Here is a 19,667-nt window from a genome sequence, read left to right on the forward strand (position 1 = left end):
GGCTCTTGCGGCGAGGGCTAGATCTTCAGAAGTGTGGAGGTTCTTTAAGGAAACACCGGATGACCGACGGACTGTGGTGTGCAACATTTGCCAAACCAGGCTCAGCAGGGGTTCCACCACTACTAGCTTAACTACCACCAGTATGCGCAGGCATATGAATGCTAAGCACCCCACTCAGTGGCAACAAGCCCGTTCACCTCCGGCCGTGCACACCACTGCTCCTTCCCCTGTGTCAGCTGATAGTCAGCCCCCTGCCCAGGACCCTGGCACAAAAACCCCATCGTCGCCTCCACGATCCTCCACAGCATCCACCAGCGTTCAGCTCTCCATACCCCAAACGCTGGAGCGGAAACGCAAATATAGTGCAACCCACCCGCACGCCCAAGCCCTTAATGTGCACATCTCCAGATTGCTTAGCCTGGAGATGCTGCCCTATAGGCTAGTAGAGACCGAGGCCTTTCGCAACCTCATGGCGGCGGCCGCCCCTCGGTATTCGGTCCCCAGCCGCCACTACTTTTCCCGATGTGCCGTCCCAGCCCTGCACCAGCACGTGTCAGACAACATCATCCGTGCCCTGACCAACGCCGTTTCTGACAAGGTCCACCTGACCATGCACACGTGGACGAGTGCTGCCGGGCAGGGCCACTATATATCGCTGACGGCACATTGGGTTAACTTGGTGGAGGCTGGGACCGAGTCTGACCCTGGGGCTGCTCATATACTGCCGACGCCGAGGATTGCGGGGCCTACCTCGGTCCAGGTGTTTCAGGCCTACTATGCCTCCTCCTCCTCCCACCCCTCCTCCACCTCCTCCTCCGAACTACCATCCGTGGGCACGGCGCCATCAGTCGGTAGCTCTAGGCACAGCAGCAGTGCCGTCGCTAAGCGACAGCAGGCGGTGCTCAAACTGCTGAGCCTAGGCGACAAAAGGCACACCGCCCAAGAGCTATTACAGGGCATCACGGCGCAGACTGATCTGTGGCTGGCACCGCTGAACCTCAAGCCGGGAATGGTTGTGTGTGACAACGGCCGTAACCTGGTGGCGGCTCTGCAACTCGGCAGACTGACACATGTGCCATGCCTGGCCCATGTGTTAAATCTGATAGTGCAGCGTTTCCTCAAGACATACCCCAATCTGTCTGATTTGCTCACGAAGGTGCGCCGCATCTGTGCGCATTTCAGGAAGTCCAGCCCAGATGCTGCCACTCTCAGGGCAGCGCAGCGCCGCCTCCAACTGCCCGCTCACCGACTGTTGTGCGACGTGCCCACGAGGTGGAATTCAACACTGACCATGTTATCCAGAGTTTACCAGCAGCGCAGAGCGATTGTAGACTGCCAGATGTCAACTTCCACCAGAACTGGTAGTCAGGTCAGTCAGCTTCCTCAAGTCTACAATGAGGAGTGGACGTGGATGTCTGATATCTGTCAGGTGCTGAGTAACTTTGAGGAGTCAACACAGATGGTCAGTGGCGATGCCGCCATCATCAGCCTCACCATCCCGCTGCTTGGCCTGTTGAAAAACTCTCTGGTCAGCATGAAGTCGGAAGCTTTGCGCTCGTCACAAGAGACGGGGGAAGAATATTCCCTTGTTGATAGCCAAAGCACCCTGAGGTCTGTTTCTCAGCGCATATCGGAGGAGGTGGAGGTGGAGGAGGATGAGGAGGAGAATGTTGGCGAGACACAAGAGGGGACCATTGTTGAGTCCTTCACTGTTCAGCGTGTATGGGCAGAAGAAGAGGAGTTGGAGGAGTTGGAGGAGGAGGAAATGGACAGTCAGGCCAGTGAGGGGAGTGAATTCTTACGCGTTGGTACTCTGGCGCATATGGCAGATTTCATGCTAGGCTGCCTATCCCGTGACCCTCGCGTTCAAAGAATTTATTCCAGCACCGATTACTGGGTGTTCACTCTCCTGGACCCACGGTACAAGCAAAATCTTCCCACTCTCATCCCTGGAGAGGAAAGGAGTGTGAGAATGCATGAATACCAGCAGGCCCTGGTGCACAAGCTGAAACAGTATTTCCCTTCTGACAGCGCTAGCGGCAGAGTGCGTAGTTCTGCGGGACAAGTAGCGAGGGAGAGTAGGCGAGCAGGCAGCTTGTCCAGCACTGGCAAGGGTACGCTTTACAAGGCTTTTGCCAGCTTTATGTCACCCCAGCAAGACACTGTCACCTGTCCCCAGTCTCGGCAGAGTAGGGCTGATCTTTACAGAAAGATGGTGAGGGAGTACGTAGCTGACCATACCATCGTCCTAAATGATCACACAGCTCCCTACAACTACTGGGTTTCAAAGCTGGACATGTGGCACGAACTGGCGCTGTACGCCTTGGAGGTTCTTGCCTGCCCTGCCGCTAGCGTCTTGTCCGAGCGGGTTTTCAGTGCAGCTGGTGGCATCATCACCGATAAGCGTACACGCCTGTCGACTGACAGCGCTGACAGGCTGACGCTTATTAAAATGAATAAAGGCTGGATTTCTCAGAATTTCCAATCTCCACCAGGTGAAGGAAGCTCAACCTGAATAATTGATCCTCTCCTCCTCCTCCTCCTCATTTTCCTCCTTCTCCTCCTCTTTGTACAGTAAAGCAGAGGAAAATGGCTATTTTTTGACAGGGCCCACTGGCTCTTGCTATAGTACTTCATGCATTTAATTTTTCTGGAGGGCCACCTACCCGGTCCTCTGTTTGAAACAATTTTTGTGAGTGCCACATACAGGCACTCAATCTATTCCATTTTTCTGGAGGGCCACCTACCCGGTCCTCTGTCTTAAAAAATTTTTGGGACTGCCACATACAGGCACTCAATCTATTCCATTTTACTGCAGGGCCACCTACCTGCTCCTCTGGTTTGAACAATTTTTGGGACTGCCACATACAGGCACTCAATCTATTCCATTTTACTGGAGGGCCACCTACCTGCTCCTCTGGTTTGAAACATTTTTGGGACTGCCACATACAGGCACTCAATCTATTCCATTTTACTGCAGGGCCACCTACCTGCTCCTCTGGTTTGAACAATTTTTGGGACTGCCACATACAGGCACTCAATCTATTCCATTTTACTGCAGGGCCACCTACCTGCTCCTCTGGTTTGAACAATTTTTGGGACTGCCACATACAGGCACTCAATCTATTCCATTTTACTGGAGGGCCACCTACCTGCTCCTCTGGTTTGAAACATTTTTGGGACTGCCACATACAGGCACTCAATCTATCCCATTTTACTGGAGGGCCACCTACCTGCTCCTCTGGTTTGAAAAATGTTTGGGACTGCCACATACAGGCACTATCCAAATTAAATTGTCTCCATAGCAGCCTCCACACGTTGTCTCCATTGCTACCTCCAAAAGTCGTCCATATAGCTGCCTCCATACATCGTCCCTTTATCAAACGAGGTGTGTCAGGCAGAAATTTGGGTTGTTTTCATGGATTCCACATCAAAGTTGTTAACTTTGTCGCCACCCTGCTGTGTTATCCACAAAATATACTGGCAAACTTTTACCATTTAGGGATATTATTTCAGCGCTTCTTGCGCATCTGTTTACATTCCCCTCACCCGGCATATCCTAAACTTATAAGAACGCTACTACACTTGATCTTATACAAAAGGTTCTTAGAAGTGCTGTTTGGGGAGTAGCCTAGAGACAGGGGCTTGGATTGGCGAAAGCTCGCCTGGCAGCGGAACGCCAGCTCCATGCGCATCATGCGCTTCTTGCGCATCTGTTTACATTCCCCTCACCCGCCATATCCCAAACTTATAAGAACGCTACTACACTTAACTTGGTGCAGGCTGGGACCGAGTCTGACCCTGGGGCTGGTCATATACTGCCGACGCAGAGAATTGCGGGGCCTACCTCGGTCCAGGTCTCAAAGGCCTACTATACCTCCTCCCACCCCTCCTCCACCTCCTCCTCCTCCGAATTACCATCCGTGGGCATGGCGCCATCAGTCGGTAGCTCTAGGCACAGCAGCAGTGCCGTCGCTAAGCGACAGCAGGCGGTGCTGAAACTGCTGAGCCTAGGCGATAAAAGGCACACCGCCCAAGAGCTATTACAGGGCATTCCACATCAAAGTTGTTAACTTTGTCGCCACCCTGCTGTGTAATCCCCAAAATATACTTGCAAACTTTTACCATTTAGGGATATTATTTCAGCGCTTCTTGCGCATCTGTTTACATTCCCCTCACCCGCCATATCCTAAACTTATAAGAACGCTACTACACTTGATCTTATACAAAAGGTTCTTAGAAGTGCTGTTTGGGGAGTAGCCTATAGACAGGGGCTTGGATTGGCGAAAGCTCGCCTGGCAGCGGAGCGCCAGCTCCATGCCAAGATCCAACTAACATAGTTTTAACTGCAGCACCTTTAATCTACTACTAGTTCACTGCCTCCATACATGGTCCCCTTATCAAACGAGCTGTGTCAGGCAGAATTTTGGGTTGTTTTCATGGCTTCCATGTTAACTTTGTCGCCACCCTGCTGTGTAATCCACAAAATATACTGGCAAACTTTTATCATGTACCGATATTATTTGAGCGCTTCTTGCTCACCTCCTTTGGTTCCTCTCTGCCACCCATTGGTTTGAAGCCTGAGTCCATTTAGGGTATGTCGCCATGACACTCTCTAGCCTGCTGCCGCTGCCTCTGCATGCCGTCCCCTATAGTGTCAGGGTCAATTATTGGATGTTTTAGATGCTATCTAGCTTCATTCTGTCACTCTGTCATGGCCATGCTGTTGCCCATAATTTTGGCATAATGGTGCGATTATGCAGCCTCAGAGGCATCCATGCATGCTGCCCCTGCTGTTTCCTGTCCATTTCCGTGGTGTTTCCATCCTTTTCTGAGGTTCCCAGGTGTTTGGCCAAGCTTCCCTGTGCAGAGCCTTGGTCCCCTTGAAAAATGCTCGAGTCTCCCATTGACTTCAATGGGGTTCGTTATTCGAGACGAGCACTCGAGCATCGGGAAAAGTTCGTCTCGAATAACGAGTACCCGAGCATTTTAGTGTTCGCTCATCTCTAGATGTCATGTTTTACTGTAACAAGTCACAATAATCATGTCTAGGAAAGTATATGATCTCATACAGTCTCTTCTTTCTTTGGAAATTTCATTTTACACTGTGACAAATTCCTCAAAGGAAAGCATGAAGAGCTGAGCAGATAGTACATAGTGTTCTATCTACAGACAGCATGTTATAGAGCAGGAGGAGCTAAACTGATAGTACATAGTGTACTATCTACAGACAGCATGTTATAGAGCAGGAGGAGCTAAGCTGATAGTACATAGTGTACTATCTACAGGCAGCATGTTATACAGCAGGAGTGGCTGAGTAGATTACATATAGTGTCCTATCTACAGGCAGCATGGTATACAGCAGTAGGAGCTGAGCTGAAAGTACATAATGTCCTAAGTACAAGCAGCACATTAAAAAGCATGAGGAGCTGAGCTGATAATTCATAGTGGCCTATTTACAGACAGCATGTTATAGAGCAGGGGGAGCTGAGCTGATAGTACATAGTATGCCTATCTATAGGCAGCATGTTATACAGCAGGAGGGGCTGAGCAGATTGCATATATTGTCCTATTCACAGGTAACATGGTATAGAGCAGGAGGAGCTGAGCTGATAGTACATAGTGTCCTATCTACTGTACAGGTAGCATGTTACAGAGCAGGAGGAGCTGAGCTTATTGTACTTATTGTCCTATAAAACTTAGGAAGTGAAAAGACAGCATTGTAACTGCAAACAGAAATCTTGAAGGTTGTGGGGGGAAGGGGAGACTGAGACGTAGTGCTACATAGTGTACAAAAGCTTACAAAGCTGGTGTAGCCCTTCTGGCTCATTAGCATAATTTTAAAAGTTGATTTTAGAAGGAAAGGGGCCCATGGATAATAAATATAAGAAGATTACCTCAGTCATAGTGCCTGGATTTATAAGTGTAATCGGTTTATCATGCTGGATTTTGATGGTAGATTTCCTTTACGCTTGTACATGATGTAGCGACACTAAAGAGAAACAGTTCTTCCTTCTAAAGGAGAGCAAATTTATATTATTTATTATGATACATGGGATAAAGTCCATGGATGACCATATATCGTCTATATAATCGTCTCTGCCTAAATTATGGAATCCAGGTCAATCAATATTGGTAGGAGTAATAGATGAGTAACGCAAGTACTTCCTCAATGTAGTTTGTGTAACTGGTGGCTTCATACTGTACATTCACGTCAGATTTTGCCCTCTCTACTGAGTGTTAGTGCTATGGTGATACACCTCATTACTCTCGAGCAGGTGTTCTTTCTTATAAAGTTATCGCAGTTAGTCAGAATTTAAGAGGTCAAAAGAAAACACACAGTAGTTATTAAGTTAGCAAAACTCCTTCTGTTGCCATGGGGATGGAAAAGAAGAACTTTAGTTCATAATTCATGTCAACTATGTGTCACAGCGCACACTTTACATGCATCTTGAATACTCGTCTCTAAGCTTTTTGTTGTTTTTTAACCCCCAACCACAGGCATTTGAAGATATTTATATCGACCAGAAAAAAGCTGTAAAGATTATTCTGGAATATGCAGACAAAGTGTTCACCTACGTCTTTGTTCTGGAGATGCTTCTCAAATGGGTGGCCTACGGCTTCAAGAAGTACTTCACTAATGCATGGTGTTGGCTGGATTTCTTCATAGTTGGTGTAAGTATTGAGTATTTATTTTTTACAATTTAATTGATGATTTTTGGTGACTGAGGTATGACGAGTGCATTGATATACCAGAAAATGGTCAATTCTAAGTATCATTACATTGTAACATCAGTGTCGGAATGGCCCACCGGTGTATCCTCTGGTGGGCCAATATGGGATCCTAGAGACACAGCAGAAAATAAATTAATTTGAAAGTATGATGGACCCCCAGAATAATTTTATCTGGTGGGCTCAAGGAACCCCAGCCGGACACTGAGTAACGTAAAGAAATATGTCCATCAAGAGAGTTAACACATGGGGATAAAAGGAAGGAATGTTAATTAGATAAGGTGCCACCAACCCCTGGTGCTATAGTCCATTATTGCGATGTACTAGAACGTGTTGTCCACACTTGACATCGTTCCACTCAGACTGTCATGTACTTTTATTAAATGTATATCATATTAGTCAATCTTAGTGGCGCAGAAGCAAAATGTTAAAGCATCACAACAATGGGAAAGCTATATTGGCTCAATTCTATCTAAAAATGTAGACAACTTGTATGCCTGGTTTGGCATTCTGGTGGTAGCATATAGAGAGATCAGCAGAAATCTGACAGTCAAATCTTTTTTGGTCTCTGTGACAATTGGATTTTAAAAATGTTTGATTGTCAAACCCGGATTAACAATAAAGCTTAATTGCAGACAGATTAGATAACTGTTATAGCTATTTATTGTATCCTAAGGATAAAGTACAGTAAATTATCAACATCCAGAGGTCCGTTTGTAATTAGGGGTCGTCTGTAAGTCGGGTGTTCTTAAGTAGGGGACTACCTGTATTATAATTTTATGCTTCTGTGCCGCTAACAATATCAGCTTAATCTTTGTTGCCTTCGGTGCTACGTCTTTGCTTAAACAATCAAGGAGCATCACAACTTATTTTATCAGTTTTTCCTACTTACTTTTATTTGGGTTTTTCAAGGTATTCTTGCAAACCGTAAATTATAGTTTTGTAAACATCCTTGTGAACAGTTATGAATCCTTAAAATAAGAATTAGTCAATTTCCTGGTACATGGGAAGGAGTTTTTTTTCCGATAATTTATTTTAATAGTTTTTGCACTAAATATTCTCCTGTGACTCATAATATCAAAGTGCATATTTTATTTATTGAGATTTTGTCTTCCGGATTTTCTTAATTTGTTGCTCTTGATCTTTCTTCTCTACTTGTGACCTTTTTATATGTCATCTTTATGGGGTCATTACGGGGGTATAAAACAATTTCTCATTTTGGTTGTATATCAAACAACATATGATGTCCATTGTGTTTGGCAATGTTCCTGTAATGAAAGTTACATTCCTTTCCAGTACAATCATCTGAAGGTAGAACATAAGATTCTTAGAGCAAACGGAAATGTTTAGCAAGGCATAAAATAACAGATCCTTCCTAGCGTGATTTAACATTAAAGTCATCGTAAAAAAAAATAATCTTCCACATTTGCTAAACTTTTTCTGAATTGGGTCTCTTTTCAATATGCACAGAACCTTTAAGCAGCTGTAAAGGATGACATCCAATTAGAGTGTGTGGTACCATGTGGTCCTGTTGGTTGATTATCTTCCCATAATAATGGTTTACTTATATTTTCAGATTATGTTACATGGTAAAATAGGAGTAGTTTGCAAATAGAATAAAGAGTGAATGAAAATGGAAGCGTCTGTTAGAACTACCATATCTTACATTTTTGTGTACTGTAGCTGTTCACTCTTCCATGTACCTTTCCTGCTGAAGCTATGTGTAACGTACCTGTCTGGCAACAGTGCAAGCACAACCAGGCTTGGTGCCAGCTGTCAGACTGCGTAGGCAGTGGCCAACTCACCCTGCGAGCTATGGCGATGCCTACAGCAGATAAGACCGCCCTGACAAGGGCAAACCAACTTTCAGGAACCTAAGGGACCCTGAGAGTCCCTACAAGGTGACAGCAAAGACTTACAGACTGGCAGGTAATGGGAAATCAGAGATAAACCAGTGTTCACACTTGTACACGGAAAAGCCAGAAGTCTGGGACAGGCAAAGCTATGTCAGACCCCGTGAGAAACAAAACACAGATGGACGAACAACAGATATAAGCAAATAAGGGCAGAACCAGATCAAAACCAAGATGGCGGCAAACCAAAAGAATAATATAGCAAAAGAATGGTCGGTAACACCCAACTTTCCCTAAGAAAAGATCCTGAAAGGGAGCAGTCAATCACAGGAGCGTTGGGTGGGGTTTTCAAACACATAAGCACAAAACCTGAGCAATTTTGTGATTTCTGATACCATGATACCATGATGTGATTTTTTTTTAGGTCCTCTGGATAGGCTATCAATTTCTAATCCATACCCTGTTGGCTCTCTGCTCTGTGTCTTGGCTGGGACACGCAACTACAGTTGTGACTCCTTATGAAGGGAATAGGAGACACAACTGCATACAGATTCCAGTCACTACGCAGAACACATGCCAGGCTGAATAGCTGATCAGTGCAGGGTTCAGAGGTTACCCCCTCCTGCCATTCAGATGGTGATAGCCTATCCTCAGGGGCTTATTAACAATGGACATGCCCTTTGCTTTATGAAAAATATTCATTTGAAGAAAAACATTTTACATTTAATGCCTAGCCATCATACTTGAACCAAATTCTGCTGTTTTACATGATCAGATTTACCATAGTAGTCAATTTGTGTAGTACCTATATATGCAGGATAAGAGTACGTAATAGTCCTTTGCAATACCCATATTTTTTGGATGAGAAGCATAGTACTGTGCAGTGCAACATACACAGGTTAGTAGTTGTAGCAGTTGTTAACAATGCCTATATGCTGGATAAGGCACTGTGCAGTGGTCATGCCTATAGAAAAGTAGTAGTAATTTGCGTTGTGTGTATATGCAGGAGAAGATTAGAAATGCAGAGGAAGGTAGTGTTGAAGACACTTTTCCTTATTATCTCTAAGCATTATGCCAGTGAGTGGTTGGTGAATAGTTTTTATGGCCATGAGCCCCCCTGGAGACTTGGGCCCTGGGTGACCATCCAAAACATCCATATTATAATCTACCATTGCCTATCCGACTCCCTGGAAAACCACTTTTCACGCCTTGCCATTGGGATTACACGTAGCCTGTCTGGGAATGCCCACTGTCACATTTGGACAGTTGTCACTAATTTCGTAGGGGCGTGACCAGACAAATTTTCCAAGATTGTCTCCGTAAATTGGAGACAATCACATCAAATTTTCGCCTGTTGGCAAGTAATTGATGCATCACATATAGATATTATGTGATGCGGTGTAAAAATGAAAATCGTCCTCATGTGGCCACAGTGTGAGATCTTCATCCCCCAGAAACAAATCTTAACATATTCTATCTAATAACCCAAAGCAAGAAAGCGAACAATAATTTTTCAAAGGCCGTTTTAGACTTCAGGTAGTGAAGCAAGATAATACTTTGTTAAAATAAGCCGCTGTAAGCTTCCTTTTATAGCTTGAGCTCTGCCAAATGTACTTTGTTAAGATATGATTCCCCCGACAGACTGAAATTTGTCAGACATCCCAGAGCATATTTATTTATATCTATTTATTCACATTGATTGAGCTGTTTTGCTAAAGCATTTTACGTGTTCAATCTGTCGAATGTTGTAAACTGGAATCTATGAAGAGAAAATTACCAGCATTATGTAGTTTAAGAGATAAAGAGGCTGGATTGCGGAAATCTCCCTTCAGGGGAAAGGAAGGAGATGCTAAGAGAGAGTCTTGTCTTAAAGATTCTTAGAAGACGCATAAACAAAAGTCGGGGATGGAGCTATTGTAAATGATACCGTTAAAATAAGTTAATGTGTGTCAAGTAAAACGGCTTTAGTTCTTGTCATCTATCAAAACGGAGGTTGAAGCACCTAAAGGGGACAGTGCACATCCAGTAGTTGGTGGCCGAACACTCACGTTGCCTTCCTCTACGGGTGCTCCCCTCTTCATACATATGCATGACCAGCTCAGGAACATATCACTGTCAGACATATCTCCTGCTTATCTCTCCAGAGAACCAAAGCATCAGACATGTTGAACTCCAAAGTGTCCAAACGATATTTCACCCAACAATCGAGAGAGACAGTTGCAGCATACTCATTCAAATGATATGGTTATCCTAATTAATTTTTTTTTTTGGCATTTATAAGCTATTGGACCAAGAGCTATGTATAACGTATTTTTCGAACCATAAGGCACACCGGATCATAAGACTCACCATCAATAAACGCCTGCTAAAACGTCTAGGTTCATATATAAGGCGCACCTGATTATAAGGATGAATGACCAGCAGGTGGCAGACCTGTGCACTGTTCAGGGCAGCTGTTGTCTGTAAGTATGGTTCATGTATAAGGTGCACTGGACTATAAGGCGCACCTTTGATTTCTGAGAAAATCAAAGGATTTTTTGTGCGTCTTATAGTCCGAAAAATATGGTATATCAATCTGACTTGGTTAGCTGTAAGGGGTTATGCCACAACAACCAGACATGTTAGATAAGTGTTACTTCCTGGTCTACCTTTAATGCCAAGAGGAAGTAGTTTGAAGATATCTTAAAAATCTAACATCAAAATCAAGCATGATAAACCAGGGGCACTTATTCATCCAGGCACCCTGACTGTGGTAATCTCCTTATATTTGTTATCTTTGTTATATTTGTTATCCATGGCCTCCTTCCTTCTAAAATCAACTTTTAAACTTATGCTAATTAGTTTCATAGGCTGTTACATTCTGAAGGAGCACTTCCCCTCTCACTGTGCACACTGCTTCCAAGATTACACAAAGTGCATTGGGTGAGACCAAGACATGCTGCTGCAGAGTAACAGCTTGTGAAGCTCAAAAGGGCCCATGGCCCTTCTTTCTCATTAGTGTAACCTTTCGTATCTCTGGTTTATCATGCTTTATCTTGATATTACATTTCCTTAATAGGAAATGGAGAAGTAATAGGGTCCTGCGGATGAGTGGGTGTCTGTTAGCATCGCACTCAGGCTGACTTACATTTCTACCCTGATTAACAAGAAGTAATAGCAATAAGGATTTCTTACTTGGATGTTTTATTAAATATGTTTAGGGTCTGGTTGATCCATGAATGATTCTCCATTCAATCTCCTGCTTCACAACCTCAGTTCCGGGAAAGGGTGCTGCTGTTTTGCAGGAAAGCTAGTAACGATGCATGGATCCCTGGCAATAAGTTCAGTCCGTGAAATAGGACAGTGCATAATCTTTGATTTGTGGATTGTCTCTGTCTCTTGATTGCCACGGTCTGTATAGGGACACCCTAACTAGTAACACCAACCTGGGTCTCACAAAGGAATAACCAAGAAACATCCACATAGAAACATAGATTTCCATTAAACATGATCCAGAATTTTGATCTCATGGGGAATACAATTCAGCTTTGTCAATGTGTGCTCTTTGAGTATTTTTTCAACCTTTCAATAAAAGAAATGCTCATCCACCAGTTTTATCAGTCTGCTACTTTAATCTTACACTGTTGGCAAATCATTCCCTGCTAGTACCTAATTGTGTCCGAGGGATTAACACCAAGAAGCTGATTAACCTTCTGCAAGTTACATCGAGAGGTTTAAGTGCTGTTTTACCTGATATTTGCTGGGTGCTCCCATGACGGCCTGAGCTCATTTCTTGTCTCGCATCACAGAACAACATATCAGGGTCAAATAAAAGAGAGACCCTGGTAGAGAACAACTGTATCTTCTAGTCTGAACAAACACAATTATCTGCCCAGTTTTAAATATATGTCTAATACAGTTTCAGAAAATTCCGGATTTTGGACACATGAATGGTTTGACCCTCACACATAAGAGTAACATTTCTGTGACAGAGATTCTGATAGTTCTCTGATCTTCTGGTATTTTCAAGAAAGGCATCCAGGCCCCTCATCAACATGTAGAATCTTTCAGCCATTACAACATCTCATGGCAATGCGTTCCATAGTCTAATTTACAGTAAAATATGCCCCCTACCTAGTGTTCCTATGGTACTGCCCCATACTCTGCAAAACAATCAATTGTACAAGATGATTTCAAGACAAGAAGGGAAATTATCTAGTGCCTATACATCAGGAGGCAGCACTTAATGTTAACTCCACCCCACAGGTTGCGGCAGATTTACTAAGAGGCTCTTTGCGCTCTGAGCAATTTAGATATTACCTTCACAAAGGAAGTGGCACAGGCAAAGTAGGCATTGCCCACTATGGGGCACGGCTGGGTGTTCTCCACCCCCACTTGGCGTTGAGGTAGCATTAGGGGGAAATAGTCACAATTCCTGGTTGTGCCTCAGGAATTGTGACTTTATCAATAACCCCTACCCAAATCATAAGTTTTTTAATAAAGTCCTAAAAACTTACCCTGTCTTTCATGGTGCCCAACATATACTACCTGGCCTCAAGATGTTACAGGACTGACGTTCCATATCAAATGTTCTGCAGGTCAATTCCCATGATCAGGAAGAATTGTTGAGTGGGTGATGTATTGGGGCAAATTTACTTACCCGGTCCTGTCGCGATCCCCGATCCGGATGGTCCGACGAAGATGAAGTCCGGCGCGATTCATGTAGCTCATGTGCGACCGATTTCCTGCATGTGTTGCTTCCCCGATCAGGTCAGCCGGAGTTCACCTTCTTCTTCCCGGTGCTTGTAAGTGCATGTCTTGCAACACAATTTGAATTTTAAATCCCGAGCGTAGTCCAAATCTGCCGGGTTGTCCGACGGCCATACCTCCGATTTGTGTCACAAGAAAGTGCGCCAAAAACCCCTGATAAATGCACCGGAACACAGAAATCATCGGGAAACCCGATGGAAATGGGGTCCACGGACCCTTAGTAAATGTGCTCCATTATGTCCAATTTTTGTACAACGAGTAAAACTGCTACTCCGGGATAACTTGTTCCAGTTTCTTACAACTTATTCGGGTGATGAGTACAGACATGTTGTTAAGTTGTATGAAATTGAGGCCTTTTAGCAGCAACTTGCTAAATCTTGGAAACCTGGCTCATTAAAGACTGTGACGGAAATGGTTGCTAAGGAGTGTAATAGAGACCTGAAAAAGTTCATTACACTGCACAAATGCACAGCATGTAGCAACTAAAAATATGATAGAAAGAATAATTTGTACAGCAAAGACCAGGAAATTGTGAAGAGAAATGTTTTTTTTCAGTTTTTTTTTCATGAGTTCGGAGTCCAGTTAGTCCAGTTCATTTTATATGTTGCATGTATGTAATTCCATTATAATAACCATGGTGATAACTATTGTTCCTTTTGTTGGTGCACATCTTTATATAAAAGTGGCATTAATGAAAACAAATCTGTCAGGTGACATCTGCTTCCCTATTAGAAGGCAGAATATGATAGCGGCTCTGGGATATATAGGTTTACATGCTTACCAAATACACAGTAAATCCTGACAGGACTCCTAGGTAGATATGAGCGGATCCTTATTTTAAAATCAACCCGGACATATTGCAGGATTAGCCATGCAGCCATGCTCATAAATTGAAGCCCCTAGCTACTGGCGATAGCTGTGATTGGCCAGGGGTATTCCACTGACCAATCACAGCAATGGCTAGTAGCTAGATCGTCAGTTTGCCAGATTGGCTGCATGGTTGCTAATCTGGCAATATGTCTGGGTTTTGCAGGACACTTCCAACCTCCGAACCCAAACTTAAAGTTTGGATCTGCTCATCTGTACTTCTAGGAGAGATATTACCTTGTCCACATATACAGCTTGTGACAGCCCTACTTGTTTCACTTTGTTCACATAGAAGGTTGTGGATCACACTCTGCGTGGGTGCGATGAGCAGGACTCTCCCCGAAGTCCTGTCCGGATGTACATAAATTTTTAAATCCTAAAATTACATCTTATTTTATATATATATATATATATATATATATATATACATATATAACATTATATATTATATTGCAGAGCTCAGCTTATTTTACACTTTCATGCTCTAATTTACAAAGTTTTTTTTCCCTTTTATTTGTTAATAGAAGAGGTATATTTTACACAACAGGTATCAAATACTTCTTAAATATTTATATGCTAAAGCCAAAAATATCAACCTCGATTTGAGAGACAAAGAGTGGGGATTTTTTTTTTAAATCACAAAACAATCTACTGGCTAAGTGTATGAAATATAATACCATTTGACTTATTTATCCTAAATACTACACAGTACATTTCTAATACTAAGGTCCAAAATCAGCTTCCGTATTTCAGTGATATACCTAAGTATTATTTTCTCCCTTTACTAATATATTTGCGTTGCAATTATTCCCATTCCTGAAGGAATGATGTGAAACAATAACAGTGTAGCATGATACACCGCAGACATCCCTTTCTTTATTGTTTAAGCATCAGAAGATTGTAAAAAGCAGAAGTCAAAACTTTTTATCCATTGTCTATTACTCCAGGGAGAACTTAATTGTAAAAATCCATATGATTTTTCTATAGAAAACATTATAAACAGATTTTCCACATTAAATTGTATGAATGGTAGACGTCTGCGATATTTATTATACATCGGAGTGACAAGGATTCCTCACATCTTGACAGCAGATACCAACATTTTTTGGAACGGCAAGATATGTTTCCCATTGTGCTGCCTGGGTTATTATGTGTCTGCTCTATTGTCTTTTCCAAGAAAGACAAAACCACAATTATACTGAGGGAGTTCTTGTCTCTGGATTCCTTCTAATTACACACAGGATGTGTGCATTGTCTTGTGTGGACTTTCTCGACATCACCATCCTTGAAGTGTTTTCAGTATCTTAATGAAATCGCTGTGGAAGGTCCCTGTGCTGTTTGAAGTGAAAAGCAGCTATAAAATTGGAGACCGTTTTAAAATCGTTTTTTCAAAAATCTACTGTTCATTTTATATCCTTAGAAAAATTTTTTTACATAAAGGAAGTCATGCTGTGGAAAAGGCTACAGACAAAATGCCAAAGTCTATTCACGTTCACAGCCTGTATTAAAAAAAAAAAAGACTTTTTGGAAAAACTAAAAAGGCAGCCCATTGTCAACAATTGTTTATCAATTTCACACAAAATACCAGTTTTTATTGGGGGCATTTCGTTCCTTGTACATTTTTACAAATCTTTTATAGTGGATATATTCAAGGTCCGACTCGATCCACTCAGGTACCAATTATTAAGACCATTACTAATCCAAACCTTTTTCTTCTGTGTTCGGAAACAACCCTTGACATTTACCATGTTAGGATTTGTACCTGTTGATAAAAAGTCAACTCAACAAGTCCAATCTGTTTCCTACAGAGAATATTGGTACATTCAGATATAGTGTGCTGTGTTCTGGATGGTGCACACACCTTGTGTCCTGAATGGTCAATTTTCCACTCTACCCCATAGAACCTGGAGCACATTGACAATGCTAACAAGCAGCAATCTATAATAAAGAGTACAGATAAATTCAATAACACAAATATAAAAAAGTAGGCAGTGAATAATTTTAAATTATGATAAAATGACACGCTTAACCACAAATTGCACAGTCCCTTGAAAAATATTGATGCCAAAGTAAAAATAATTGGTAATTCGCAGAAAGTTAATGCACAGTATGAAATATGTCAATATTAACCCAGATTTCGCTTAGTAGCAAGAACATCACGTTACTGTTGTTAATAATTTTACTTTAAGATATCTTTAATATGAATTGTGTAATTCCGGTATTGGTGAAGATTCTAAATCCGATATCAATTGGCTTTATAACTTATCATATAAAAATTCTAATTTGGTAGTGGTAATCTTTTTATATTTGTTATTCACAGCCTCCCTAAAATCAACTTTTAAAATTATGCTAATGAGCCAGAAGCTGATATGAATATAAGCATATGAACACCTTCTAGATCATGTTTCTTTCATGGCTCAGTGTGGTGGCATCATCTAGAAAATCAACTGTGAAGTGAAATGTAAATTAGTTGCATAAAGACACAGGTAGAGGTAGAGTGTTAATCACTGATGTCGAGCCTTCCCCGTTTCAGAACCTCTCCATTCTTGTGAATAAAATCATACACCAGACTTCACGAGATAAGTTAGGGACAACCATGAACAAATGGGCATCAAACACAGCAGAGTATGCAATCTCAGCTGGGGAGAGCTTGACTTCAGCACTGAACTTTGCACTGAGTCACCTCCATGACTTTATACAACTAATTTACATCTCACTTCAAAACTGGTTCTCTGGATGATGCCACCAACATGAGGCATGAAAGAAACATGGTCTTTGAAGGTGCTTGAGAACACAGTGGTTTAATCTTATCTCATCCACCAACCTAACCTCATGGAGGTGTTAAAATACCCCTTAAAGAGTTGTCACATTAGGAGTAGAACCATAGGTAAGTCATAGTATATAGAAGTGTGAACATTTTAGTTTAGTGGTCTATTTGAGTATGGGGAGTAGAAACTCAAGTGGAAAGTCAAAAGCAGCCAATCAATCACTTGGAGGAGGGTACAAAGAGGTGGTAAGATCCAGGTTAGTTATATCATCATGAATACATTGTACTCATCAGTTATGTTTTCATCATAATTATCCATTGCGCAGGCATACCAAATATTGACCCATTTGGGCCAATCGGGTAGTAGACCTGTGCATTGGGTATCAAAATCTGGGGACAGTAAATGAACTAGAGTAAACTATTGTCCCTTTCCACAGCAGAAGAATTGCATAATCTTGAATAAGCACTGCAAAGAGTATAGTAAAAAAAATCATGTTACAATTCTTCTAAAGCAAAATGAAAAAAATATGTCTTCAATAATTCATATGATTTGTGTAAAAGTTACCAGGAAGGTTTTTTCTATGAATATGCTAATAACAGACCCCTAAGGAGGCTCAGTTACGCTCCAGTAAGTTAACATATTGTTAAGTGTAAAAAATATGAAAAATAACGATCATTACATCAGTAATCGGACAGATTGGACCAATACTCCCATTGTAATCATTTGGAAATAGAAGAGGCTTACGGATTGTTTTTGAAAAATAATTTGATGAGTTTTGTTTTTGATCTTTTTATGATCATTATCAGTACTAAGGCGGAGGCTTTCACTCATCACTTTTACCCCACTCTCCGCTCCATCACACCAAAATCCAGAAAATGTGTGGAAATGTGTATATTTAATTTATTTCTCCAGCATTGTAAATTTCTCGCAGTGTCTTATTTTTGGACAAGAAATAAGGTTCTCCATTCATGTATACAAGAACCATTATTGGAGTCCCATAAGGATCAATGGTGAAGAAACTGACTTCACGTCCATAAGACACTGGGGCACATTTTCTCACCCGGTACTTACGAGATCCTGCATCTGTCGCTTCCCCCGCTGAGGTCCACCGGAGTTCACCTTCTTCTTCCTGGTGTATGTGAGTGCATGTCTTGTGACACAATTTTCGATGTTAAATCCTGCGCGTTGTCCGAATCCATGAGATCGTCCAACGGCCCACCCTCCAATTTATGTCACACGAAAGCCGGCCAAAATCTGATCGTGTGCACCAAAACCCCTATTAAATGCGGCGCTAATCGGAAATCATCTGGAAACCCGACGAAAATGCGCTCTGCGGACCCTTAGTAAATGAGCCCCACTGTGTCAGTAGGAGTATCTGATTGCTGATTACATGACACAGCTGGAAAACAAAAGTGAGTGGATAATTCACAACTACAACCCCAGGAAGAATTTACATTCTGAATAGAGATGTTCGGGTCTGAACCTCCCGTTCTGGTTCAGGTGCGCCAAGCGCGACCTGGAGATATTGCCGGATTGATCCTCCAATAAAGAGGGTATGAAGAAGATTATAAATCTTCCACTAAACAATTTTCAGTTGAGATTGACTGTGATGCCAGGTCAAGGCTTTATCAAGTCGCATCCTCACCCTCTCAATTATTTATCTTTTTCCCATGTTTACAATAAAAGCTGATTCTATGTTCCAGAGGGCTCATGTGCGGTGTGTTCTCTGTCCAATTTCTGGTCTTCCCTTCCATATTATGCACGCTCTGTATCTAACACTTTACTGAACCTTTAAATCACTGTCATGCTCTGAGTCATTCTGTCTCGATGATGTTCGAGCATTTTGCTACTGTATTCAGTAGACTAGAAACATGTTTTGCACATTTGGCTCGGTACTCTGGATGAATCCGGTAAGATGGTGCTGTGTGTATGATTATGGATGGCTTCTCCAACCTTTTTACTTGCAGCACTTTATTTAAAGTGTCTCAAAAGTCTAAGAGCTGTAAAAAAAAAAAAAAAAAAAAATGTTTTTTATATATATATTTATATATATAATATATATAATAACTCCCAGCTGTCTTGCATTTTGGGGTCTTTCCTGGGTGATAAGGAGGGATGTCGGAGGTTTTAACTATCTGCTGCTTCTGGGCTATTACAACTGTGGGGTTTTCTTTAAAAAGGAAGTAGGGATTAGTTATTGGTCCAGACTAGTGATTACTGTAAGTGGGGACCACAAAAAGGCCATTTAATAGAGGGGATGGGGATACAATACATGAGCAACATCTGCTACAGAGTTTTTTTGATTGTTAAAAGTTCACCCTGTGCTACATACAGCCTAGGGTCTTATCCATATCTTGCATGAGTTCAAAAACATCTGTGAGGCTCATTTGGGACACAAAACCAACCACAGGTCCTTACGTGGTTTAGTGTCTAAAATCACAAATAGCTTTTTCTTTCTGTATCCGAAAAAAAATAATTTATACTTGCCTCACTCCAGAGCTTTCAGGACCTGTGCACCAATGCAGTGAAGCCACTGTTGTATAACTCGGCTTCACTATGCAAGTGCCGTAGAGCAATGAAGTCGGCTTGACATATTCTGACTTTATTCATCACTGTGCAAGCACAGGGGGCACCATAAATGGGTCCATAAGGATCTGAAGTTGGTTTAGGGTCTCAAATCGGCGTGACAGTTTCTCTG

The 19,667-nt window shown here is 42.2% G+C and overlaps 1 protein-coding gene across 12 annotated transcripts in view; it reads left to right on the forward strand.

Moving 5' to 3' along the window:
* Nucleotides 1-19,667, forward strand: part of LOC140133559 (sodium channel protein type 5 subunit alpha-like) — a 286,670-nt gene that overhangs the window by 229,786 nt on the left and 37,217 nt on the right. For all 12 annotated transcript variants that reach the window (XM_072153872.1, XM_072153881.1, XM_072153869.1 and 9 more), the window contains one exon: nt 6,502-6,675. In XM_072153872.1, the coding sequence (XP_072009973.1) occupies nt 6,502-6,675 (174 nt within the window). The remainder of the gene's footprint in view (nt 1-6,501; nt 6,676-19,667) is intronic.

Source organism: Engystomops pustulosus, chromosome 5 (assembly GCF_040894005.1).
Source record: "Engystomops pustulosus chromosome 5, aEngPut4.maternal, whole genome shotgun sequence".
Lineage (NCBI taxonomy): Eukaryota > Metazoa > Chordata > Amphibia > Anura > Leptodactylidae > Engystomops > Engystomops pustulosus.